Source organism: Coregonus lavaretus (assembly GCF_964263955.1).
Source record: "Coregonus lavaretus genome assembly, contig: HAP1_SCAFFOLD_995, whole genome shotgun sequence".
Classification (NCBI taxonomy): domain Eukaryota; kingdom Metazoa; phylum Chordata; class Actinopteri; order Salmoniformes; family Salmonidae; genus Coregonus; species Coregonus lavaretus.
This window is the reverse complement of record NW_028160064.1, coordinates 27,918-55,676: the sequence shown is the minus strand read 5'-3', so window position 1 is coordinate 55,676 and position 27,759 is coordinate 27,918. Positions and strand designations below refer to the sequence as shown.

At 44.1% G+C, this 27,759-nt stretch overlaps 1 protein-coding gene across 1 annotated transcript; it reads left to right on the top strand.

Moving 5' to 3' along the window:
* The first annotated feature begins 1,242 nt into the window (after positions 1-1,242).
* LOC311122221 (polymeric immunoglobulin receptor-like) lies at positions 1,243-27,759 on the top strand. Its single transcript, XM_084196607.1, has 11 exons — positions 1,243-1,377; positions 1,561-1,866; positions 7,439-7,738; positions 7,909-8,020; positions 22,398-22,492; positions 22,707-22,747; positions 23,069-23,134; positions 26,489-26,563; positions 26,768-26,854; positions 27,111-27,170; positions 27,566-27,759. Exons 1-11 carry the CDS (start codon positions 1,305-1,307, stop codon positions 27,590-27,592), a joined length of 1,242 nt encoding a protein of 413 aa, XP_084052733.1. The 5' UTR covers positions 1,243-1,304; the 3' UTR covers positions 27,593-27,759.

The following is a 27,759-nucleotide window of genomic DNA, read 5'->3' as shown; positions in this document are numbered from 1 at the left end:
GCATCTGCTACAAGACCATGGTGCTTGCCTACGGAGCTGTGAGGGGAACAGCACCTCCGTACCTTCAGGCTATGATCAGTCCCTACACCCAAACGAGGGCATTGCGTTCATCCACCTCTGGCCTGCTGGCCCCCCTACCTCTGCGGAAGCACAGTTCACTGGCTATAAGGTGAATGCACCAATTTGTAAGTCGCTCTGGATAAGAGCGTCTGCTAAATGATGTAAATGTAAATGTAAATAAACACATATTGTATTTCTGTAGTTCTCAAAATCCATATGTAGCAGGCAAACCAGATCAAAATCTATAGTTTTACCAAACGGTTAAGTGATTAACCATTATGCACTGTTGGATTAAGTGATGGTCAAATGTATTTAAACAAATGATAAGAAAATCATTTGAAAAGTATTGTGATTATTACATTGTGAAAGGCATTTGCTTTATATGAAAGGTATTTCTAGATGAAACACTGATTATGTTTGGTGAAAATGTTGGTGTGATTTTGTGTGTTGTACTTATTAGTCAATTGAAAATGTGCTTAAAGATTTGAAAAAACTGCCTTTTTGATGATCTGTTTTGAGTTTTGTACTAAGAGTTGTGAAATGTTACCACATACATGTGAAAATAGTATGAAAGCTATCCAAAAAAAAATCATGAATATTTTTAAAGACATTTTATTCTTCTCAAGATCATTAGCACAACATGATGTGAGCTCTGTGCTCTGTGATTTTGAGAGTGACATTCTGATGTATCTGAAGTAGTTTGCTGTATTGGAGCCAACAACAGAATGAATAGCTCAGTATTTAACATGACATTATGGCATTCTGAGCTAACTTTCACACTTTTGCTTAGAGGACATCTGTGGTTGTGAGCTGTTCATTTCCTGTATAGAAGAGGGAGAGAGACAGAGAGCGTTCTTGTTGAACGTAAAATAATATCAGACTGGGTTGTGGTTCGGAGGACCCTGAACCATGAACCTGGTTTAAAGTGAGAGTCTGTGGAGGTCTTGGTCTAGTACTCATCACTACATCTCTGTAGCACATGACCCCTCAAATCTATACATTTCTAGCATATGCAGTACTTTGTAGTGACTTTGATTCTGGGGTTAAACTAGTCCATATGATGCAATAGTTGCTATCTACCACTGAGGGGGCCATGTACACACAAACAGAAGCAGGAAGAGAGTTACAGACAGTGAAGTCTATTAACATTAGGAAGTAGAGTCATTCTGGCTGGTACCTTGGTACTTGACACACATTTGTACTCAGGTACCATATAATATACCAGGCAGACTGAAACAATAAACATGGCTCTTCATCTCTCCCTCCTCCTCCTCCTCCTCCTCCTCCTCTTCCTCATCCTCTACAGAGTATCAGCAGGTATGTGTAACATGTTTCTATAAAGGGCTGAAGTCCAGTGGGTCAATTCACTGTAAACACGGTGTAATAAATCTCAATCATTAACAAGCTGTTTCATAGTGTATAAGCAATGGGATTTTTTTTCTGGAGTGCAGATTCTGTTGAATTCCAACCTAAATGTGTTTTGTGTTGATGTGTCCACAGTGAGGTATGTGTCTGTGCAGACAGGAGGCTCCATCACCATCCCATGTCACTATGATCTGAATCACACCAACCATGTGAAATACTGGTGTAAAGGATTACTTTGGCATGGATGTTCTTATGTGGTACGCACTGACCATCCTAAGATCAGTGGTAAGGCCTCAATCTCTGATGACATCAACAAGAGAATCTTCACTATGACCATGACTAACCTGAAGTCACGGGACTCTGAGAATTACAGGTGTGTTGTGGAGATCAATGGAGGACCAGATATCAGGATACAATGGTTCTACCTATCTGTCACTCCAGGTAAGATCCCTTCACTGTTTGTATCTAGTAAAGTAGAATGAATAGTGCTCAGCAATGTCCTATGGATTGTCCTGTAAACCTGCAATGTCAAATACAAAATAATGACCCAATTATAAATATTGTTTTACAACAAATGAAATGATAAATGTGTAACCTGTCACGGTTTCGGCCGAGGCTGCTCCTCCTCCTGGTTCGGGCAGGCTTCGGCGTTCGCCGTCCCCGGAATACTAGCTGCCACCGTTGTATGTTTCGTGTGTTGATTGCTTTGGTCTGTCTGGTACACCTGTGTCTGTTTGTGTCCTAATTACGTGTCCTATAAGTTCCCTGTTTTGTGTTAGTTATATTGTGTGTTGTTGTCCGCGTGTCGTTTGAGCTGCGTGTTTTGCGCTCTACATGTTTTGTTTTACGCATGTTGCGTACTGTTCTCGCCTCTGTATTTTCGAGGTCGTGTATTGATTATTGTTCACTTTACTATAGTAAAGTTTGTTGGACTAAACCTCTGTGTCCTGCGCCTGACTCCTCATCACATCCACATCGGTGCCAAACTGACAGAACAACACACCATCTATGGAGTCAGCAGGATCAGCGACGACAACCTGGTCGCTAGAAGAACGGCTCAGTCAGCAGGACTCCATGATCCGGCAACTGGAGGCCGTTCTGGGCGAGGTGTCCAACACTCTGCACCGGTTGGCTAATGGAGAGGTGCCCACGTCCTCATACACCATCCCATCACCACCGGTCAGTCCTCCTCTCTCAGCGCCGGAACCCAGTGGTATTCGGCTCTCGCTCCCGAGGGCATATGACGGTTCTGCAGCCGGGTGTCAGGGGTTCCTCCTGCAGGTAGAACTATACCTGGCTACTATACACCCAGCGCCCTCGGGATACGAGAGCGTCTCCGCCCTCATCTCCTGTCTATCCGGAAAGGCGTTGGAGTGGGCCAACGCCGAATGGAGGAGAATAGACGCAGCTACCATCACCTACGCTGAGTTCTCCCGCCGCTTCCGGGCAGTCTTCGATCACCCACCTGAAGGGAAGGCGGCGGGGGAGCGTCTGTTCTACCTCCGACAGGAGAAGAGGAGCGCACAGGAGTTCGCACTGGAGTTCCGGACGTTAGCTGCGGATGCAGGATGGAATGAGAGGGCCCTCATCGACCAGTACCGGTGTAGCCTGCGAGAGGACGTTCGTCGTGAGCTGGCCTGCAGGGACACCAACCTATGCTTCGACCAGCTGGTGGACATCTCCATCCGGCTTGACACCCTGCTGGCCACCCGCGGACGTCCCGAGTGGGGGTCGTCCATTCCATCCTCCAGCACCTCCGAGCCAATTCCTATGGAGCTCGGGGGTGCTGGCGCTAGAGAGAGGAGGAGGGAGAACCCGAGGGGGGCCACCCCCTGCACCAACTGTGGCCGTGGAGGACACACCGCGGCCAGGTGCTGGGGAGGGTCTTCTGAGAGAGGGGACAACAGGTCACGCACTGGGGAGTCATTTCAGGTGAGTAGGCGCCCCACTTACCCAGAGCTCTCTGTTGGTCACATGAGTATTCCTGTGCGTTTTCCACAGGTGGCACCTCATTCCCAGCATAAGGCGCTAGTAGATTCAGGCGCAGCTGGGAACTTTATTGATCGGGCATTTTGTGCTAGGTTAGGAATTCCCCTTCGGCCGGTAGAAGTTCCATTCCCTGTCCACGCATTAGACAGCCGGCCGTTGGGGTCGGGTCTGATCAGGGATGTCACAGCACCGCTGACGATGACGACGCAGGGGGGTCATGAGGAAATCATTCAGTTCTATCTGATTGACTCTCCTGCGTACCCAGTGGTGTTGGGGCTTCCCTGGTTAAGCACCCACGATCCTACCATAGCGTGGCAACAGAGGGCTCTTATGGAGTGGTCTGCCCAGTGTGTAGGGAGATGTCTAGGTGTTTCCATAGGGGCGACCTCGGTAGAGAGTCCGAACCAAGTGCCCGCACTGCGCATTCCCCCCGAGTATGAGGATTTAGCACTAGCGTTTAGCAAATCGAGGGCAGCACGGCTACCTCCTCATAGACAGGGGGACTGTGCAATAAATCTCCAGACCGGAGCAGCTCTTCCCAGGAGTCATGTGTATCCCCTGTCTCAAGAGGAGACTGCGGCTATGGAGACTTACATAGCCGAGTCCTTGGCACAGGGATACATACGGTCCTCTACTTCTCCGGTCTCCTCGAGTTTCTTCTTTGTGAAGAAGAAGGATGGGGGATTGCGCCCGTGTATTGATTACCGTAGTCTCAATCAGATCACAGTAAAATACAGTTACCCACTTCCACTGATTGCGACGATGACGGAGTCATTACGCGGAGCGCGGTTCTTCACAAAGTTGGATCTCAGGAGCGCGTACAATTTGGTGCGCATTAGGGAGGGGGATGAATGGAAAACAGCATTTAGCACCACCTCGGGTCATTACGAGTATCTCGTCATGCCATACGGGTTAATGAATGCTCCTTCAGTCTTCCAATCCTTTGTTGACAAGATTTTCCGGGACATGCATGGGCAGGGTGTAGTGGTGTACATTGACGACATTCTAGTGTATTCTTCTACACGAGCCGAGCATGTAGCCCAGGTGCGCCGAGTATTGAGACGACTGTTGGAGCATGACTTGTATGTCAAGGCAGAGAAATGCCTGTTCTTCCAGGAGTCCGTCTCCTTTTTGGGTTATCGGTTGTCCGCGTCTGGCGTGGAGATAGAGGTAGATCGGGTAGCGGCTGTGCGTAATTGGCAAACTCCAACCACCGTAAAAGAGGTGCAGCGGTTCTTGGGTTTTGCTAATTACTACCGGAGGTTTATCCGGGGCTTTGGACAGGTTGCAGCTCCCATTACGTCCCTGCTAAAGGGGGGTCCGGTGCGCTTGCGGTGGTCAGCTGAGGCGGACAGGGCATTTGTCAAGCTGAAGAACCTGTTCACCTCGGCCCCGGTGCTGGCGCATCCGGATCCCTCTTTGCCTTTCCAAGTAGAGGTGGACGCGTCCGAGACCGGTATTGGGGCAGTCCTGTCACAACGGTCCGGCACGCCACCTAAGCTCCGCCCCTGTGCGTTCTACTCTAAGAAGCTCAGCTCGGCGGAGCGCAATTATGACGTTGGGGACAGGGAGCTGTTAGCTGTAGTCCAGGCCCTAAAGGTGTGGAGGCATTGGCTTGAGGGGGCTCAACACCCTTTCCTCATTCTGACTGATCACCGTAACCTGGAGTACATCCGGGCAGCTAGGAGATTGAACCCTCGTCAGGCTAGGTGGAACATGTTCCTGACCCGGTTTGTTTTTAAGATCACATACATCCCTGGGTCCCAGAACGGTAAGGCAGACGCCCTGTCCCGGCAGTATGACACAGAGGAGAGGTCCATTGAGCCTACTTCCATACTGCCGGAGTCTTGTCTGGTGGCTCCGGTAGTATGGGAGGTCGATACGGAAATCGAGCGGGCGCTGCGTACCGACCCTACTCCCCCCGAGTGTCCTGTGGGGCGGACGTACGTTCCGCTCGAGGTTCGTGATCGGCTTATTTCTTGGGCTCATACATCACCCTCCTCTGGACATCCTGGTATTGGTCGGACGGTGCACTGCCTTAGCGTGAAATACTGGTGGCCAACGTTAGCCAGGGATGTGAGGGTTTATGTCTCCTCCTGCTCGGTGTGTGCCCAGTGTAAGGCACCTAGACATTTGCCCAGGGGTAAGTTACATCCTCTGCCCGTTCCACAACGACCATGGTCCCACCTCTCGGTGGATTTTGTGACCGATCTACCCCCTTCCCAGGGTAATACCACCATTTTGGTCGTTGTGGATCGGTTTTCTAAGGCCTGTCGTCTCCTCCCACTGCCGGGTCTCCCTACTGCCCTACAGACCGCCGAGGCCCTCTTTACCCACGTGTTCCGGCACTATGGGGTCCCCGAGGATATTGTGTCCGACCGAGGTCCCCAGTTCACCTCCAGAGTCTGGGGGGCTTTCATGGAACGCCTGGGGGTCTCAGTTAGCCTTACCTCGGGGTACCACCCAGAGAGCAATGGGCAGGTTGAACGTGTGAACCAGGATGTGGGTAGGTTTTTGAGGTCCTATTGCCGGGACCGGCCGGAGGAGTGGTCGAGGTATATCCCCTGGGCAGAGATGGCCCAGAACTCTCTCCGCCACTCCTCCACCGGATTAACACCTTTCCAGTGTATTTTAGGGTATCAGCCGGTCCTGGCACCGTGGCACGAGAGCCAGACCGAGGCCCCTGCGGTGGACGAGTGGATTCGGCGCTCGGAGGAGACGTGGGACGCTGCCCATGTCCATCTGCAGCGTGCCATCCGTCAACAAAAGGCGAGCGCCGATCGCCACCGCAGTGAGGGGCCGGTGTACGCACCGGGAGATCGAGTCTGGCTCTCGACTCGAAACCTGCCCCTCCGCCTGCCCTGCCGGAAGCTGGGTCGGCGGTTTGTGGGGCCCTTCAAAGTCCTGAGACGATTGAACGAGGTGTGTTACAGATTACAACTGCCTATTGAGTACAGAAATATTAACCCCTCGTTCCATGTGTCTCTTCTCAGGCCGGTGGTAGCTGGTCCACTCCAAGAAGAGGAGATAGGAGAGACCCCTCCACCCCCTTTGGACATCGAGGGGGCACCGGCGTACAGGGTCCGGACTATATTGGACTCGAGGCGCCGGAGGAGTGGTCTCCAGTATCTCGTGGAGTGGGAGGGGTACGGTCCGGAGGAACGGTGCTGGGTGCCTAGGAGGGACATCCTCGACCCATCCCTCCTGACAGAGTTCCACCGTGGGCATCCCACGCGCCCGGGTCCGCGTCCTCCTGGCCGTCCCCGAGACCGGGGTCGGCGCACGGCTGGAGCCGCGCGTCAAGGGGGGGGTACTGTCACGGTTTCGGCCGAGGCTGCTCCTCCTCCTGGTTCGGGCAGGCTTCGGCGTTCGCCGTCCCCGGAATACTAGCTGCCACCGTTGTATGTTTTGTGTGTTGATTGCTTTGGTCTGTCTGGTACACCTGTGTCTGTTTGTGTCCTAATTACGTGTCCTATAAGTTCCCTGTTTTGTGTTAGTTATATTGTGTGTTGTTGTCCGCGTGTCGTTTGAGCTGCGTGTTTTGCGCTCTACATGTTTTGTTTTACGCATGTTGCGTACTGTTCTCGCCTCTGTATTTTCGAGGTCGTGTATTGATTATTGTTCACTTTACTATAGTAAAGTTTGTTGGACTAAACCTCTGTGTCCTGCGCCTGACTCCTCATCACATCCACATCGGTGCCAAACTGACATAACCAGTCTGAAATTCATAGACAGAGATATACTGTATACGTAGGTGCAAGAACTGACCATGTTTACAAATTATTTACAAACCACTGAGTAAAACAAGAATATATTTGGGGTCATGATGGGGTAACAGTTGAACTAAACTCGTGAGGCAAGTTAAATTCTTCAATAATTAATGGCTATATATAATTATCATGAATTTAAAAGACCAACAATGGATGTACCAATCACAGACTGCAGCTTTAAGGAATTTGTTAGGAGCCTGTTGTAAAAACACTTTTTTCTCCTCTGAATTCTTGTTTTTTACCTCTGTGTTCAGGTATTCCAGAACTCTATGTGGACCAACAGGAGGTGACTGGAGTAGAAGGAGGGAGTGTCACTGTCCGTTGTTACTCTAGTAACTCTGGAGATACGAAGTGGTGCAGGATGGGTGGTGGTTGTAGAAGTGGGTATTCTGTGCCATTAATGGGTATCAGAAAAGTCTTAACAGTGACTATGGGTGGACTGAAGATGGAGCACACTGACTGGTATTGGTGTAGAGTGGGAGAACTAGGGATGCCTGTTCACATCACTGTCAGTCAACAAACTGCAACACAGAGAACCACTACAATGACGTCAAGTGAGTAGATCAATCACATACTTTATGATCAAACATGATTCACTCTGTTTTATCCAGTGGTATCATCTGGAACAAATTGTAATATTAACTATGAATGTGATGTTGCTATACAACCTGACTATCTGGTATCCCAGTAATTTCATTGATGGCATTGTTATTTTATCTCACAGCAAACCAAGCTCCAACCAATCAACAACCCTCTGCCTCTCCAACTGCTGAGCCTGTTCAGATTGACAACACAAGTCAAGGAGCTGATGGGAACATGGAGGACGTCCACCAGAGGTTATTATCACTCATTCAGCTCTATTATCCCACATATTATGGCAATTGTTTGATAATATGAACACAAAGAAGCGTTACAATTTCATCATACACTACAACAGTTAAAGCTAACCAAACATCCTCCTAAATGCATATAGAGACTGTTAGCACTTCGTCTTGGTAGAACATCTCTGTGGTTGCCTTGTGAGAAGTAGCAGCAATGTTGGTGTCATTCTCACTCATTTTGAATGAGTTGCACACATAAAATTAACGTAATTTCAATAGTAATCATATCATTTCTTCAAGTTTCTAAACTTCCAAAGATACAATCAACCAAGGCCGAATGATAGCATACCTAGCTTCACGTTGAAATGATGGTGTTCGTTGTTGGGCAAATCAGATGTCAATGTAGCCTACATAAACCCAACCTCACTCTGAATTTACTTTCACATACAGCTTGTGTAAGAGAAGTTAGAGGAGTTACTTTCAACTATTTAACATTATTTAGGTAATCTACGCAAATTAGTGTGGGAACTGATCAATGTCTAAATGTGTTGACATGATAGTTTAGCTGAATTGAACACAGCTTGTTTCCAAAGCTAAGCAGTGTACATAGAGGTAGGCATCTGGATGGTAGACTGGTTCTCACTGAAGTGCATTACCCCATATATACCAGTAGGAGTGACTGTTCAGGACTGTGGCTTCACGTTGTATTTCAATATACCTCTTTCTTTAGGTTAATAGCATGACATTGAAACAATGAAGTTGATTCAAACATACCATTTTACTATCAACATTGGAACAAGGTCAAATAAAATATGTCTAATCAAATCTCAAATTCAACATAATTTCAACCACCCAATCGAATATAGACAGAAAAATCACATTTGATGTTTTCAACGCAATTTCAACATACATAGTTTTGATGATTATGTTAAAAATAGATAGATGTAACAACCTGTTAGTCAGGTTAAGTCAATGTATTTAAGAGCTGAAAACAGTACTGGTTGATGACTTTTTTCAAACCCAATATATTTTTTACATTGATTCCACGTCACAATACGTTGAGAAATTACATTCAAACAACGTTGATTTAACCAGTGTGTGCCCCGTGAGTTACCATTTCCTCTTGGGTAGAATAACATCTCTGTGGTTGCCTTGTGAGAAGTAGCAGCAATGTTGCTGTTATTCTCAGTCTATCATTTGCATGGTTAAATTGCAAACTTATATGATCAGAGGCCGTCTGCGCTCTTTTAAGGTCCTTACTACTGAAAAGTGTCTGTTCCAGGTGCGTAGGAGTCAACATAACAATACTGGACGAGATAGAGACCAGCACACTGTCGAAAAAAGGTTGCACACTTAAAGTCAACCTCATTTGTATAGTAATAATCTCAATAGTAATAATATAATATCTTTATTTGCATGGTGAAGTTCCGCACGTGTATAGCTGCAAACAACAAATTATAACTTTTTCACAAATGATCTATTTATAATGATCAATGTAAAAGTTCTTATAGAGCATGCCATCCACCAGTTCCATAGATGTGAAAGTCCTACTGATCTCTCTGGGCATGTTGGTGGTGGTGACAGCTGGTATCCTAGTCACATGGAAGATGTGGACAAAGCATAGTAAGTATTTATTTAAAATATATTAATTAAATACATTACAATATATTATAGTATTGGAATATACAATAGAATGAATTGTGCACACATTATGGAATGTACGTACAGTACACCTTCATTTAGCTCTGAGGAGACAGGTGGTGTTGAAGTGACATGAAACGTAACTGCCAATCAGGTATGGGTCCACTGTAACACAGAGGACATTCATTTCTCCCTCTCTAGAGGACAATAAAGCTGAGAACCAGCCAACAAGCACTGCAGCGGTAGGCTACGTTCATCTTGTCTTTTCAATCATACATGCACCTTTCTATTCTTGATATAGTCATTTCCATACAGTATGAGTCTGTGTCCGTCTCTCTACCAGCAGGACCCATTTCCTGACAATGATGATGTAACGTACAGTACTGTCGTCTTAAAGAGGAAGACCCAGCTAAAGTTACAGACCAAGGTAAGAATGAACGAATGAAATGGATTTGACAATATTTTTATACATATAATGTTGTTTCAACGATGAGAAAAGGACAAAACACATCCAAAACATAATAGTCTACAGACTTATTCCCACTGTGGTTATTATTATTATTTGTACTATTATTATTATTACTATTATTATTATTACTATTATTATTATTACTATTCTTATTATTACTATTATTACTATTATTATTACTATTACTATTATTACTATTATTATTATTATTCCCATCGTGGTTGTCTTATTCAGACAGCTCACATACAGGTAGGCTGATGTTGTTCATCTAGTTGGATGTGTTCTAGCCACAGCTTCATATTAAGGTACTTTAATAAATGTATGGATTGGTTGATTGTTTAGTAAACATGTTCTCTGTATCACCATTATATAAATGTCAATTTCATGGTACAATCTATCATGACAAAATGTCCCTGTTCACCTCTCTACCTGTTCCTCCTCTGTAGGCAGCAGAACCAGATGATAATGTGGTCTACAGCTCACTAGCTCTACAGGTGACCACACAGGTCAGTGTTGGTGTCTCCTCTGTCTGTTGTACCAGATGATGCTGATCTCTCAACTAAGATACAGACAACACCACATTGCTGTGTGTAGTAAACGTCACTCTTTAAACACACAAATCTTTCTTAGTCTTTTTAGTTTTGCTGTATGAAAAACTGTATAATCACGTTGTGACCAGCTAACCACATTGTTTTCAGTGTGTATCCATAACATTACAGTGTGGAGTGTGCCTGGGTTTAGGGTGAAGTTGCCCCTAGATGCTGATCTTGGGTCAGATTTAAAAAAAAATTCCCACTTAAGGTTAATGTTAGGATTGGGGGAGGGGAAGCTGATCCTAGATCTGTATCTATTGGTCCTCTGTAGCTCAATTGGTAGAGCATGGCGCTTGTAACGCCAGGGTAGTGGGTTCGATCCCCAGGACCACCCATACGTAAAAATGTATGCACACATGACTGTAAGTTGCTTTGGATAAAGCGTCTGCTAAATGGCATATTATTATTATTATTGGAAATGTCACCACAATGAATGTGACTGAATGTTACACGTTCTCTCCAGCAGAGGGCAGCAGCAGCACAGCAGTGACTGACTGAGTGACCTTGGTGGAGTCCTTATCCTGGAAGGACAGCCCACTCCCCTCTGCTGTGTCACAACATCTATCTGCCTCCAATATGCTTCTGTCATACCTCTTAACCCACCCCAGAAAGACCCCGCTATCCTTTTGTGTCCATAAACTACTGAAGACAGTCTGCTGTGTTAGTTTTCTTGTCACCCCATACACTATAATAATAATAATAATATGCCATTTAGCAGACGCTTTTATCCAAAGCGACTTACAGTCATGCGTGCATACATTTTTGTTTTGTGTATGGGTGGTCCCTGCGATCGAACCCACTACCTTGGCGTTACAAGCGCCGTGCTCTACCAGCTGAGCTACAGAGGACCACACACTATCTGTTATAGTAGTTATGTGTCACCCACCTTTTACCCCTGTCACTTGTTTTTTACATCATCATCTTATTTCTGTCACCTAATTAATTGTCCTATGCCTGTAACTAATCATGATCAAAAGTATAGATAGTATAGTTTAGTAGCTACTATGTATAATAACTACTGTACTGCGATAATAAAATGTACTATACTGTCTATATTGCACAATGGACATCTGTCACACCTGATGTGTATTTTTTATGGATTATCAGATAAAATTGAGTTAATCATGAACATATAGTTAACATTCTTTGTGGCTAACTGAATTGGGCCGTTTGTTTTTGTCTCTCTCTTCAAACACAGTGAAGGGAGCAGCACCAGGGTTGAATAGAGTTTGGGCTAGACCTTTGTCTCCTTGGTATCTTCTTGATTGATTACAGCATGAGGGGGTGAGGTTTGTGTAATTTAGGGCCTTGTCATGTTTAAACTAAACATGAGTGTGTGTGCAAGACAGGGGAGCGGGTGATTGGTTGGAGTAATAGTTCAGCCGTCCTCAGGGACAAAGGAAGTGGGCGGAGGAATAAAAGAGCAGGAAAACTGAAGAGGACTATATAAGATGGAGGGAGACCTTAAGGATGTGTGCCCCTCTGCAGACTGGTATCGGCTTTGTTGAAAACTTTAATAAAGTCATTTCTTGATGCAACAAAAACTCTGTAAGACCTTATTTGTAATAAAGTATAGTGGTTATTTTCCACAACACACCCTGATCTGTTTCACCTGTCTTGTGCTTGTCTCCATCCCCCTCCAGGTGTAGCCCATTTTCCCCAGTATCACCTCTGCATTTCGACCTGTGTTTTCTGTTTGTCTGTTGCCAGTTTGTCCTGTTTCGTCAAGCCTACCAGCGTGTTTTTCCCATACTTCTATTCTCTCTAGTCCCTGTTTTCTAGTTCTCCCGGTTCTGACCTATTCTACCTGTCCTGACTCCGAGCATGCCTGCTGTCCTGGACCTATCTGACTCTGACCTGGTTTACAAACCTCTGCCTGACCTGACCCTGAGCCTGCCTGCCGTTCTCTACCTTATTGACTCTGCCCTGGATTACTGACCTCTGCCTGCCCTTGACCTGTCGTTTGCCTGCCCACTGTTTTGTAATAAACATCTATGATTTGAACTGTTTGCATATGGGTCTTATCCTGATTCCTGATAGTACAAACTGGCTTACCCAGCAGACTCGGACAAGCTCTGCGACGCCGTCTCCTCCCACTGAGCCACCATTGCAAGACACGAGGAGTTACTTCACAACCTTATGGAAGGATTCCAGACCTTGGCTGAACGCCACGTCTGTGCTTTCCATACATTGCCGGAGAAAGTCAGCGGATTGTCTATTAGGCAGCAGCCACTACTTTAATCCCCCAGACTCTCAGCAACCCCGCCACCAGCGGCATTTCTTCCCAGCCTACCACGGTGTCCCGAGAACCTTGCTTACCTCCGGAGTGCTATGCTGGAGATTCTGGAACCTGCCAAGCTTTTCTCTCCCAGTACTCCCTCATCTTCTGTTCCGGTTGCCCTCGCACGTCCTCAATTTCCACCTCGCCTCCAAGGAATCCCGGAAATCTCCAAAGTCTACACTTCCGAGTGAATCCGATGTCACCCGAGTTCTCTCAGAAATCACAGAGGGTTGCCGACTCGCCTATGCAACTTGGCAGAGCTAGATTGTCTCCTGCCGAATGGTTACACAGAATGAACACATAGGGCTGTCATTATATTTCTACCTGTCCTGTAAAAAGACCCGGCTCATCAGGAGGTATGAGTACACTGGTGGCAATTACGGAGAATGTCCAGTCTCCCATTACTCGTACCCCTCTCCATGCCATCCTGCTGTGCGGTGACCGGTCCAAATCTCTCCCGGTACTCATTGAGTCTGGGGCCGACAAGAGTTTTATGGACGCTACCCTGGTGTCAGAGTTGGGAATCCCCACTCAAACCCTCTCCATTCCCATGGACGTCAGAGCGCTGGATGAGCGTTCTATTGGCAGAGTCACCCACAACATGGTTCCTATCAACCTGCGAGTGTCAGGCAACCAACGCGAGACGATCCAGTTTCTACTTATCGAATCCCCTCAGGTACCCGTTGTGTTGGGGTTTTCATGGCTCCAAAGACACAATCCCCTTGTGGACTGGACTGTGGGTTCAATCAATGGTTGGACCGCATTCTGCCATGCTCAATGCCTGAAGTAGGCGCAGCATGCCCTGGGACATCTTCCTGCAGGCTTGGGTAAAGTCTCGGACCTTTTCGCCATTCCCATGGAATACCAGGACATCCGGGAGGTTTTCAGCAAGGCCCGTGCCACCTCACTTCCTCCGCTTCGGCCCTATGACTGCGCCATTGACCTTCTCCCGGGCACTGCACCGCCTCAGGGGTGGCTCTATTCCCTGTCGGGTCCGGAGACCAAGGCGATGGAAACGTACATTGAGGACTCCCTGGCTGCAGGGTGTATCCGTCATTCTGCCTCCCCCGCCGGCACAGGGTTTTTCTTTGTGGAGAAGAAGGACAAAACCTTGCGCCTGCGTATCGACTACCGGGGCCTGAATGACATCACGGTTAAAAACCGTTACCCACTTCACCTCATCGCCTCGGCTTTTGAGTCTCTCCAGGGGGCTACCATCTTCTCCAAGTTGGACCTCCTGAACGCCTACCATCTGGTAAGGATACGGGAAGGGGACGAGTGGAAGACATCCTTTAACACGGCTAGCAGGCACTACGAATACCTTGTTATGCCATTCAGACTGACCAACGCTCCTGCAGTGTTCCAGACCCTGGTTAACAATGTTCTCCGTGACAAGTTGAACCAGTTCGTGTTCGTCTACCTCAATGACATTCTCGTTTTTTCCCGCTTGGCTCAAGAACATGTCCTCCATGTTTTTCAGCACTCACCTCTCCCAAGGTCCCGATCACGTGGTCTCCAGCTGCAGACCGGGCGTTCTTAAAACCTCAAGCACCGATTCACAACCGCCCCCATCCTAATCCATCCGGATCAGTCCCGGCAGTTCGTGTTGGAGGTCGACGCCTTGGACATCAGATTGGGGTCTGTCCTGTCCCAGCGTTCGGCCCAAGACCAAATGTTGCATCCCTGCACTTTCTTCTCCCATCGTCTCAACACCACTGAAAGGAATTACGACGCGGGTAACCGAGAACTCTTCACGGTTAAGATGGCGTTAGAGGAGTGGAGGCACTGGTTAGAGAGGAAGGAACACCCTTTCATAGTGTGGATGGATCACAAGAACCTGGAATATCTCCACACCGCCAAGCGCCTCAACTCCAGGCAATCTCGACAGGCCCTGCTATTCACTCGGTTCAACTTCACCATCTCCTTCAGCCCGGGATCCAAGAATGTGAAGCCGGATGAGCTTTCACGCCTCTATAGCCCCTCTGCTACACCAATGGATCCTGAGACCGCCCTACCCTAACTCTTGTCTCGCGGCTGCATTCGTCTGGGGTATAGAGTACCAGGTCCGTGAGGCGCAGTGTTCCCAGCCGTACCCCGGGGAGGGGGCCCGGTTACCCAGATTTTTGTCCCGGACTCTGCCTGTTCCCCAGTTCTGGAATGGGCTCATCCCTCCCGACTGGCCAGCCATCCTGGCTCCCGTCGGACCCTGACCTTTGTACTACTACCTTTTTGGTGGCCCACCTTGGTTCATGACGTCTCCATGTTCATCACCGCCTGCACTGTGTGTACTCAGAATAAAATTCTAAGGCAAGCTCCGGCTGGCCTCCTTCAACCTCTTCCCGTTCCTCACCGCACCTGGTCCCATATATCCCTGGACTTCGTCAAGGGTCTCCCTCCATCAGATGGCAAAACCACTATCCTCACGTTGGTGGATAGGTTTTCCAAAGCCGCCCACTTCATTCCCCTTCCCAAGTCACCCTCAGCCAAGGAAATGGCCCAGCTCATGGTGCAGCACGTCTTCCGGATCCATGGACTTCCGGTGGTCTCCGATCGCGGTCCTCTGTTTTCGTTCTGGTTCTGGAAGGCGTTCTGCACCCTCATTGGGGCATCGGCCAGCCTGTCCTCCTGTTTTCACCCCCAATCTAACGGCCAGTCGGAGGGAGCCAATCAGGATCTGGAGACGACTCTTCGTTGCCTCGTCTCTGCCAACCCCACCTCCTGGAGCCAGCAACTCGTGTGGGTGGAATACAGTGGGGGGGAAAAGTATTTAGTCAGCCACCAATTGTGCAAGTTCTCCCACTTAAAAAGATGAGAGAGGCCTGTAATTTTCATCATAGGTACACGTCAACTATGACACACAAAATAAGAAAATCACATTGTAGGATTTTTTATGAATTTATTAGCAAATTATGGTGGAAAATAAGTATTTGGTCAATAACAAAAGTTTCTCAATACTTTGTTATATACCCTTTGTTGGCAATGACACAGGTCAAACGTTTTCTGTAAGTCTTCACAAGGTTTTCACACACTGTTGCTGGTATTTTGGCCCATTCCTCCATGCAGATCTCCTCTAGAGCAGTGATGTTTTGGGGCTGTCGCTGGGCAACACGGACTTTCAACTCTGACTTTCAACTGATTTTCTATGGGGTTGAGATCTGGAGACTGGCTAGGCCACTCCAGGACCTTGAAATGCTTCTTACGAAGCCACTCCTTCGTTGCCCGGGCGGTGTGTTTGGGATCATTGTCATGCTGAAAGATGCAGCCACGTTTCATCTTCAATGCCCTTGCTGATGGAAGGAGGTTTTCACTCAAAATCTCACGATACATGGCTCCATTCATTCTTTCCTTTACACGGATCAGTGGTCCTGGTCCCTTTGCAGAAAAACAGCCCCAAAGCATGATATTTCCACCCCCATGCTTCACAGTAGGTATAGTGTTCTTTGGATGCAACTCAGCATTCTTTGTCCTCCAAACACGACGAGTTGAGCTTTTACCAAAAAGTTCTATTTTGGTTTCATCTGACCATATGACATTCTCCCAATCCTCTTCTGGATCATCCAAATGCACTCTAGCAAACTTCAGACGGGCCTGGACATGTACTGGCTTAAGCAGGGGGACACGTCTGGCACTGCAGGATTTGAGTCCCTGGCGGCGTAGTGTGTTACTGATGGTAGGCTTTGTTACTTTGGTCCCAGCTCTCTGCAGGTCATTCACTAGGTCCCCCCGTGTGGTTCTGGGATTTTTGTTCACTGTTCTTGTGATCATTTTGACCCCACTGGGTGAGATCTTGCGTGGAGCCGCAGATCGAGGGAGATTATCAGTGGTCTTGTATGTCTTCCATTTCCTAATAATTGCTCCCACAGTTGATTTCTTCAAACCAAGCTCCTTACCTATTGCAGATTCAGTCTTCCCAGCCTGGTGCAGGTCTACAATTTTGTTTCTGGTGTCCTTTGACAGCTCTTTGGTCTTGGCCATAGTGGAGTTTGTAGTGTGACTGTTTGAGGTTGTGGACAGTTGTCTTTTATACTGATAACAAGTTCAAACAGGTGCCATTAATACAGGTAACGAGTGGAGGACAGAGGAGCCTCTTAAAGAAGAAGTTACAGGTCTGTGAGAGCCAGAAATCTTGCTTGTTTGTAGGTGACCAAATACTTATTTTCCACCATAATTTGCAAATAAATTCATTAAAAATCCTACAATGTGATTTTCTGGATTTTTTTTTCTCAATTTGTCTGTCATAGTTGACGTGTACCTATGATGAAAATTACAGGCCTCTCTCATCTTTTTAAGTGGGAGAACTTGCACAATTGGTGGCTGACTAAATACTTTTTTCCCCCACTGTATATACACATATACATACACATACACATACACATACACATACATATACATATACATATATACATATATATATACACATATATACACACACACATACATACACACATACATACATGCATACATACATACACATACATATCCTTTAAAAATATATATATATTCCCCTTTATTACTTTCCAACCCCGCCACCCTTTCCCTACTTGGAGTAAACTTGTGAACAACAATGCTTAGGCCTCTACTTCCAGCTTATACCTACTATCTACATTTTATGGACACAGTCAATTGTACAATAATTCTATTTTGTTTGTTTTTTCTCCTGAAGTTCCTCTACTCTCAACCTCTCCGATCATTTTCATGATGTCCATCAAGTTTGCTTCTATATGCCATATCTTTCTAACTATGCTCTTTCACAAAAGCTCCCAACCTACAACCTATATACTTATTATGGACACAGTATGCTTACATTATTAGTTATCTTGTTATTATTTGTTGTTAGTTGTTATTAGTCCCATCCTTCAATTCCATTCAACACCTTCTATCTATCTTTTAACACCATCCATATAGGATTTATATTTGCCATATATATTTAAACTGTACTGTGATGTCTTACAAAAGGTCTGAACCTTTCTATTCTCATTGTTTCTACAGATTGTGAATTGAAAATAAACATTTTTGCTAAAAGTATTATTATGTTATTGATCGATTGACTATGACTTATCAGATTATCCAGTAATGCTATATGCAAGGTTAGCTCCAGGTAAATATTGCAATCCTTTAGCCATTCCTGGACCTGTGTCAAAAAATCAAGCTACAAGTGGACAGTACCAAAACAAATGATCTAATGATTCTTTCTCTTTGCAGCAAAATCTGCAGAGCTGGGAAGATTGTATCCCCCATATAAATAACATTCTATTGGTAGCAAGAATTTTATATAATAATTTAAATTGAAAGATTCAAAGTTTTGAAACCGGTGTCGTTTTGCGTGTCAGTTCATAAACACTATGCCATGGGATCGGTATGTCAAAACTCTCTTCCCAACTATTTTGCAATCTATATGGGACGGCTGTCAATCCTTTGGTCCTTAAATGAAACTGATATACCTTTATATTTATCACAGTTTTCCTTAACCAATTATGTTCTTTAATGCAAGGCCGACAGACAAGTTCCTTACTTTCTCCTCCTTCCACTCTCCTCTTCCATTTTTGCGGTAAGGCTGCAATTATTTGGTTGTAATTTTGGGTAGAGCAGACATTTGCATATGTCTTTGTTAGCTGCATGTGCGACATAACTCCACCAGTCCTACCGATGATATCATTTACAAAGATTCTACCTTTTTTAAACATTTTATCAAAAAAAAAAGGTGTTTTTGTCAATTAGTATATTTGAGTTTAACCACAATATTTGTTGCATTATTTGTTATTTCGTTTCTGGTGGATTAAATTGAAATTGCAACCAACTTTCTATGGCTTGTTTTAGAAATAGTGATATCTGGGAGATTATTTCCTTTTCAAATAACTGAAAGTGAGTGGTTGTAATCTGAATAAAGGGAAAAAGGCCATTCTTGAACATTGGTTGAGACAATCTTACTGATTTGCTAGAGAACCAGTTCAGATTTAAGTATTGCATGACTGAAGCTTTTAGTGATAGGTCTAATGCTTTAATGTGCTTTTGTGTGTTGTACTTAGTCAATTGAAAATGTGCTTAAAGTTTAGAAAAAACAACCTTTTTGATGATCTGTTTTGAGTTTTGTACTAAGAGTTGTGAAACGTTACCACATATGTATGAAAATTGTACCAAAGCAAAAAACAATGTGTGTGAGTTTGAGTGTGAAGTAGTTTGCTGTGTTGGATGCATTGCTCAGTAGTTAACATGACGTTGTGGAATGAGTTTAGCTGAAACTTGCAGCATTCTGGTAATGCAGCTTCCTGAATTAACTTTAACACTTTGGCTTGGAGGACATCTGTGGTTATGAGCTGTACATGACAAAGGGTTCATTTCCTGTATAGAAGAGGGATAAAGGGGCCTCCCAATTGGCGCAGCAGTCAAAGGCACTGCACTGCAGTGTTGAGGTGTCACTACTGCCTGGGGTTTTATCCCAGGCTTTGTCACAGCCAGCCAAGAGCGGGAGTCCCATAGGGCGGTGCACAATTGCCCCAGCATCGTCTGGGTTAGGGCAGGGTTTGGCCCAGGGGCTTTCCTTGGCACATCGTGCTCTAGCGACTCCTTGTGGTGGGACAGCAGTCGTCAGTTGAACGGTGTTTCCTCCGACACATTGGTGCGGCTGGCTTCCGGATTAAGCAAGCAGGTGTTAAGAAGCAGCGCGGCATGGCGGGTCATGTTTCAGAGGATGCATGATTCGACCTACGGTCGGGTAAAATTACTACAAAAATCTTTAAAATAAGTGGGAGAGAGACAGAGAGCGTTCTTGTTGAACGTAAAACCACATCAGACTGGATTGTTGTCCAGAGGACCCTGAACCGTGACCTGGTTTAAAGTTAGAGTTTGTGGAGGTCTTGTTCTAGTCCCCATCACTACATCTCTGTAGGACAAGACCCCTCTAATCTATCAATGTCTAGCACATTGAGAACATTTATCATATCGTTTCTTATATACTGAAATATTGAATTTGCCAATGTGGTGTATGTCGCCCAATTATTGAATATTTGTAATCATTAGTAGCCTATGTTTCAGTAGAGTGTAACAGGATAGTAGTGACTCTTGGTTCCAAAACCCTTAGAGAAAGCTGAAATATATTTTAGTGACTATGATTTTGGGGTTAAACTAGTCCATATGATGCAATAGTTGCTATCTGCCACTGAGGGGGGCATGTACACACAAACAGAAGCAGGAAGAGAGTTACAGACAGTGAAGTCTATTAACATTAGGAAGTAGAGTCATTCTGGCTGGTACCTTGGTCCTTGACACACATTTGTGCTCAGGTACCATATAATATACCAGGCAGACTGAAACCTTCACATGGCTCTTCATCTCTCACTCCTCCTCCTCCTCCTCTTCCTCATCCTCTACAGAGTATCAGCAGGTATGTGTAACATGTTTCTATAAAGGGCTGAAGTCCAGTGGGTCAATTCACTGTAAACACGGTGTAATACATCTCAATCATTAACAAGCTATTTTTTTTCTGCAGTGCAGATTTTGTTGAATTCCAACCTAAATGTCTTTTGTGTTGATGTGTCCACAGTGAGGCATGTGTCTGTGCAGACAGGAGGCTCCATCACCATCCCATGTCACTATGATCAGTATTACATAAATCATGTGAAATACTGGTGAAAAGGGTATGATTGGATTCGTTGCTCCTCTCTAGTACGCAGTGACCATCCTAAGAGCAGTGGTAATGCCTCAATCTCTGATGACATCAACCAGAGAGTCTTCACTGTGACCATGACTGATCTGGAGCCAGAGGACTCTAAGACTTACAGGTGTGTTGTTGAGATCAATGGAGGACCAGATATCATGATACAACGGTTCTACCTGTCTGTCACTCCAGGTAAGATCCCTGCAACTCCTACAATTAAGTAAAGTAGAATAGGTAGTTCTCAGTAATGATGAGACAATCAGAAATAGCCTGCTTCCACAAACTAAATGACTGGTGTTCTCATTTAATTTCCTGGTAACTGGTTCCTTGTCTGGTAACTGGTATCACCATTATTGTTCAAGTTGACCTGAAGAATGTAGGTATATGACTACTTTATGTTCTCTATATGTAGATTGTGGTGTAAACTTTGTTTAAACTCCGCTGTCTGTATTCTGTCTCTCAATGTTGTCTATCACTAGCAGCACCATATCACCAAGTAACACTATTTGTAAATGTACTTGGCAAAAAAAGGTCATACTGATTCTATCAATTGATGATTTTAATGAGGATATTTTGGAAGTAAAAATACTTACTAGAAATAAAGTTCTGCTGCTGAGTTCTTTCTTTGGTGTCTGTACCTCTGTGTTCAGGTACTCCAGAACTTTATGTGGACCAACAGGAAGTGACTGGAGTTGAAGGAGGGAGTGTCACTGTCCGCTGTTACTATAGTAACTCTGGAGATATAAAGTGGCGCAGGATGGGTGGTGATTGTGTGTCGTATTCTGGGACTTTACATGGAACAGTGACATTAAAGGATATCAGTCTGGCCAACAACAGAACAGTCTTAACAGTGACTATGAGTGGACTGAAGATGGAGAACACTGACTGGTATTGGTGTGAAGTGGGAGAACTAGAGATGCCTGTTCACATCATTGTCAGTCAACATACTGCAACACAAATCATCACTGCTATCAGTAAGTACATTCATTTTTGGGTCACAAAAATAGTTTTATATCCATAGTTACTTCACATCAAAATGATGTAATTTTCTTACATTAGTATCACCCTGAAAATATGTATTTATTCCATGATTTACTTCCTGACATAGATGATAGTCAGTGAAAATCTGCTACTGTTTTCATAATCCTTGACAGCAGATTCACTTTGTTTCATCGTCTGAAACAAATTGGAATATTGACTATGAATGTGATGTTGCTATACAACCTGACTATTTGGTATACCAGTAATTTCATTAATGGCATTGTTGTTTTACCTCACAGCAAACCAAGCTGAGGGGAACATGGAGGAAGTCCACCAGAGGTTATTATCACTCATTCAGCTGTATTATCCCACATATTATGGCAATTGTTTGATAATATGAACACAAAGAAACATTACAATTCCATCATACACTACAACAGTTAAAGCTAACCAAACTCCCTTCCTAAATGCATATAGAGACTGTTAGCACTTCCTCTTGGTTGGAACATTTCTTTGGAGAAGTAGCAGCAATTTTTGTGTTATTCTCACTCATTTGCAAGGACAAGTTGCACACTTTAAAAAAACAACGTTATTTGTATAGTAATTATCTCAATAATAATAATGTAAACTTCCACACATGTGAATAGCTAAATAATTGTTCCATTTATCACAACAGTGTAAACAACAAGTTATTACTTTTTCACAAATGATCAATTTATAATGATCTATTTTAATTGTGTTTTTGATTCAAGTTCTTCTATGTAATCCATCAGGTCCATAGATGTGAAAGTCCTACTGATTCCTTGGGGCATGTTGGTGGTGGTGACAGCTGGTATCCTAGTAACATGGAAGATGTGGACAAAGCATAGTAAGTTGTCATTTTATGTGAATATAAAAAAGGAGAATAGTTTACAAAAATACAAAATGTATTGACATTGTGACCAACAGTATATTGCTTGGCTGTGATTGATCTTGAATGACAGAAAGTATTTGGAGGAATTGTCTATAAGAAATCCATTCAGAGGTATTAATGTACTATAACAAACTCAGAAGTAATTGACATCTCCCTCTCTTTATTCCAGAGGACAATAAGGCCAAGGACCAGACAACTAACAACTCAGTGGTAGGATACACTTATTTTATTATATTATATTATTTTCAACCATCTGCTTTTCTGTTCATGATTTGGGATCATCTACCATTTGACTGTAGTGTTACCTCTTCAGTTGGTTATCAATGAGTTGACATAAAAGGTACAATATTCTAACTGAACCCAAGGTCTTATAGCACTCAAGACGTTGACAAATGATGTTTAAAAGAAAGAGAACAGGAAATTGTCAGTTCACTAAATATATCTCTGACTGCATCCTATCATGGAAACAAACTGTGGTTTAGTTGGTAAATAGACAAGTCCTGTATCTCTTTGCTATTTATTTCTTTGCAGTCTGCTGACCCTGAGCAGGACATTTCATACAGCACAGTGAGCCACACCAGAGAAACAGCACAGCAGGTACAAACTGAATAAACCTGGTTTTGGTCTGTGGAGATCTTGGACTAGTACCAATCACTCCATCTCTGCATGGAGCTAAGGTTCTCTCTCTCTTTCTCTCTCCTCCATTCCTGCAATGTGAGCTAAGGTTCTCTCTCTCTCTCTCTCTCTCTCTCTCTCTCTCTCTCTCTCTCTCTCTCTCTCTCTCTCTCTCTCTCTCTCTCTCTCTCTCTCTCTCTCTCTCTCTCTCTCTCTCTCTCTCTCTCTCTCTCTCTCTCTCTCTCTCTCTCTCAATTCAATTCAATTCAATTTGTCAATTTAAGGGCTTTATTGGCATGGGAAACGTATGTTTAATATTGCCAAAGCAAGTGAAGTAGATAGTAAACAAAAGTGAAATAAACAGTAAATATTAACAGTAAACATTACACTCAGAAGTTTCAAAAGAATAAAGACATTTCAAATGTCATATTTTGTATATATACAGTGTTGTAACAATGTGCAAATAGTACAAATGGGAAAATAAATAAACATAAATATGGGTTGTATTTACAATGGTGTTTGTTCTTCACTGGTTGCCCTTTTCTTGTGGCAACAGGTCACAAATCTTGCATCTGTGATGGCACACTGTGGTTTTTCACCCAGTAGATAAGGGAGTTTATCAAAATTGGGTTTGTTTTCAAATTCTTTGTGGATCGTTGTAATCTGAGGGAAATATGTGTCTCTAATATGGTCATACATTTGGCAGGAGGTTTGGAAGTGCAGCTCAATTTCCACCTCATTTTGTGGGCAGTGTGCACATAGCCTGTCTTCTCTTGAGAGCCAGGTTTGCCTACGGTGGCCTTTCTCAATAGCAAGGCTATGCTCACTGACTCTGTACATAGTCAAAGCTTTCCTTAAGTTTGGGTCAGTCACAGTGGTCAGGTATTCTGCCACTGTGTACTCTCTGTTTAGGGCCAAATAGCATTCTAGTTTGCTCTGTTTTTTTGTTTGTTCTTTCCAATGTGTCAAGTAATTCTCTTTTTGTTTTCTCATGATTTGGTTGGGTCTAATTGTGTTGTTGTTGTTATTGTTGTTGTCCTGGGGCTCTGTGGGGTCTGTTTCTGTTTGTGAACAGAGCCCCAGGGCCAGCTCACTTAGGGGACCCTTCTCCAAGTTCATATCTCTGTAGGTGATGGCTTTGTTAAGGACGTTTTGGGAATCGCTTCCTTTTAAGTGGTTATAGAATTTAACGGCTCTTTTCTGGATTTTGATAATTAGCGGGTATTGGCCTAATTCTGCTCTCTATGCATTATTTGGTGTTTTACGTTGTACACAGAGGATGTTTTTGCAGAATTCTGCATGCAGAGTCTCAATTTGGTGTTTGTCCCATTTTGTGAATTCTTGGTTGGTGAGCGGACCCCAGACTCCAGACCCCGGACCCCAGACCTAACCATAAAAGGCAATGGGTTCTATAACTGATTCAAGTATTTTTAGCCAGATCCTAATTGGTATGTCAAATTGTAAGTTCCTTTTGATGGCATAGAAGGCCCTTCTTGCCTTGTCTCTCAGATCGTTCACAGCTTTGTGGAAGTTACCTGTGGCGCTGATGTTTAGGCCGAGGTATGTATAGTTTTCTGTGTGCTCTAGGGCAACGGTGTCTAGATGGAATTTGTATTTGTGGTCCTGGCAACTGGACCTTTTTTGGAACACCATTATTTTTGTCTTACTGAGATTTACTGTCAGGGCCCAGGTCTGACAGAATCTGTGCAGAAGATCTAGGTGCTGCTGTAGGCCCTCCTTGGTTGGCGACAGATGCACCAGATCATCAGCAAACAGTAGACATTTGACTTCAGATTCTAGTAGGGTGAGGCTGGGTGCTGCAGACTGTTCTAGTGCCCTCGCCAATTCGTTGATATATATGTTGAAGAGGGTGGGGCTTAAACTGCATCCCTGTCTCACCCCACAGCCCTGTGGAAATAAATGTGTGTGTTTTCTGCCAATTTTAACCGCACACTTGTTGTTTGTGTACATGGATTTTATAATGTCGTATGTTTTTCCCCCAACCCCACTTTCCATCAATTTGTATAGCAGACCCTCATGCCAAATTGAGTCAAAAGCTTTTTTGAAATCAACAAAGCATGAGAAGACTTTGCCTTTGTTTTGGTTTGTTTGTTTGTCAATTAGGGTGTGCAGGATGAATATGTGGTCTGTCGTACGGTCATTTGGTAAAAAGCCAATTTGACATTTGCTCAGTACATTGTTTTCACTGATGAAATGAACTAGTCTGCTGTTAATGATTATGCAGAGGATTTTCCCAAGGATGCTGTTGACACATATCCCACGGTAGTTATTGGGGTCAAATTTGTCTCCACTTTTGTGGATTGGGGTGATCAGTCCTTGGTTCCAAATATTGGGGAAGATGCCAGAACTAAGGATGATGTTAAAGAGTTTAAGTATAGCTAATTGAAATTTGTGGTCTGTATATTTTATCATTTCATTGAGGATACCATCAACACCACAGGCCTTTTTGGGTTGGAGGGTTTGTATTTTGTCCTGTAGTTCATTCAATGTAATTGGAGAATCCAGTGGGTTCTGGTATTCTTTAATAGTTGATTCTAAGATTTGCATTTGATAATGTATATTTTTTTGCTGTTTGTTCTCTGTTATAGGGCCAAAAAGATTGGAGAAGTGGTTTACCCACACATCTCTGTTTTGGATAGATAGCTCTTCGTGTTGTTGTTTGTTTAGTGTTCTCCAATTTTCCCAGAAGTGGTTAGAGTCTATGGATTCTTCAATTACATTGAGCTGATTTCTGACATGCTGTTCCTTATTTTTCCATAGTGTATTTCTGTATTGTTTTAGTGATTTACCATAGTGAAGGCGTAGGCTAAGGTTTTCTGGGTCTCTATGTTTTTGGTTGGATAGGTTTCTCAATTTCTTTCTTATGTTTTTGCATTCTTCATCAAACCATTTATCACTGTTGTTACTTTTCTTTGGTTTTCTGTTAGAGATTTTTAATTTGATAGGGATGCTGAGAGGTCAAATATACTGTTTAGGTTTTCTACTGCCAAGTTTACACTATTACAGTGGAACGTTTTGTCCAGGAAGTTGTCTAGAATGGATTGAATTTGTTGTTGCCTAATTGTTTTTTGGTAGGTTTCCACACTACTTTCCTTCCATCTATAGCATTTCTTAATATTATTCAGTTCCTTTGGCTTTGATGCCTCATGATTGAGTATTGCTCTGTTCAAGTAGACTGTGATTCAAGTAGACTGTGATTCAAGTAGACTGTGATTTTCAATCCCTGCAGTGTTGAGCTGAGTATCTGAAGTTCCTATACTCTGTATTCCTATGCATGTCGCCATATGTTTACCTTCTGTCCTGTCCATTTCTCAGGGTCCAAAGCCAGAGAGCCACCATGACGTGATGTACAGCACTGTGATGCCTGATCAGTTCAGGACAGAACAGAAGGTCAACATATGGCGACATGCATCGTTGGTCTTAGACAACATTATGGATGCTACTCATAAAACGTCATAGCCTTGGCAAATTTGCATCTGTTTTAGAAAACAATTGTATTTACAGTTTCATTATCTTTCTTGGAACAAGCAATAGATAAATGTACACTATAACATACAACAACACATTTTTGTTATCTGGGTCTCTCTCTATCAGCAGGCCCCATTTCCTGAAGATGATGATGATGTCACATACAGCACTGTCATCCTCCAGCACAAGGCCCAACTAAAAGTACAGGCCAAGGTAAAGCTGCTCTGTTGATTAGCCACAGCTAGTATTATGTTATCAGAAACAACAGTAGGTGATTGTTTCCTCAGTGTTAATATAGTCATGGTTATGTCACCATTATACCTATAGGCCTAATATATCACCTTTATGTCACATATCACAATTACAACTGTCTACACTTTTAATTTCACTGAGAACTCTGTTTTAAACTGTACTCTCCATTATAACAGAACTGTCCCTGTTCACCTCTCTACCTGTTCCTCCTCTGTAGGCAGCAGAACCAGATGATAATGTGGTCTACAGCTCACTAGCTCTACAGGTGACCACACAGGTCAGTGTTGGTGTCTCCTCTGTCTGTTGTACCAGATGATGCTGATTTCTCAACAAAGATACAGACAACACCACATTGCTGTGTGTTGTAAACGTCACTCTTTAATCACACAAATCTTTCTTAGTCTTTTTAGTTTTGCTGCATGAAAAACTGTATAATCACGTTGTGACCAGCTAACCACATTGTTTTCAGTGTGTATCCATAACATGACAGTGTGGAGTGTGCCTGGGTTTAGGGTGAAGTTGCCCCTAGATGCTGATCTTGGGTCAGATTTTTTTTTTTTATCCCACTAAAGGTTAAGGTTAGGATTGGGGGAGGGGAAGCTGATTCTAGATCTCTATCTATTGGAAATGTCACCACAGTGATTGTGACTGAATGTTACACGTTCTCTCCAGCAGAGGGCAGCAGCAGCACAGCAGTGACTGACTGAGTGACCTTGGTGGAGTCCTTATCCTGGAAGGACAGTCCACTCCCCTCTCCTGTGTCACAACATCTATCTGCCTCCAATATGCTTCTGTCATACCTCTTAACCCACCCCAGAAAGACCCCTCTATCCTTTTGTGTCCATAAACTACTGAAGACAGTCTGC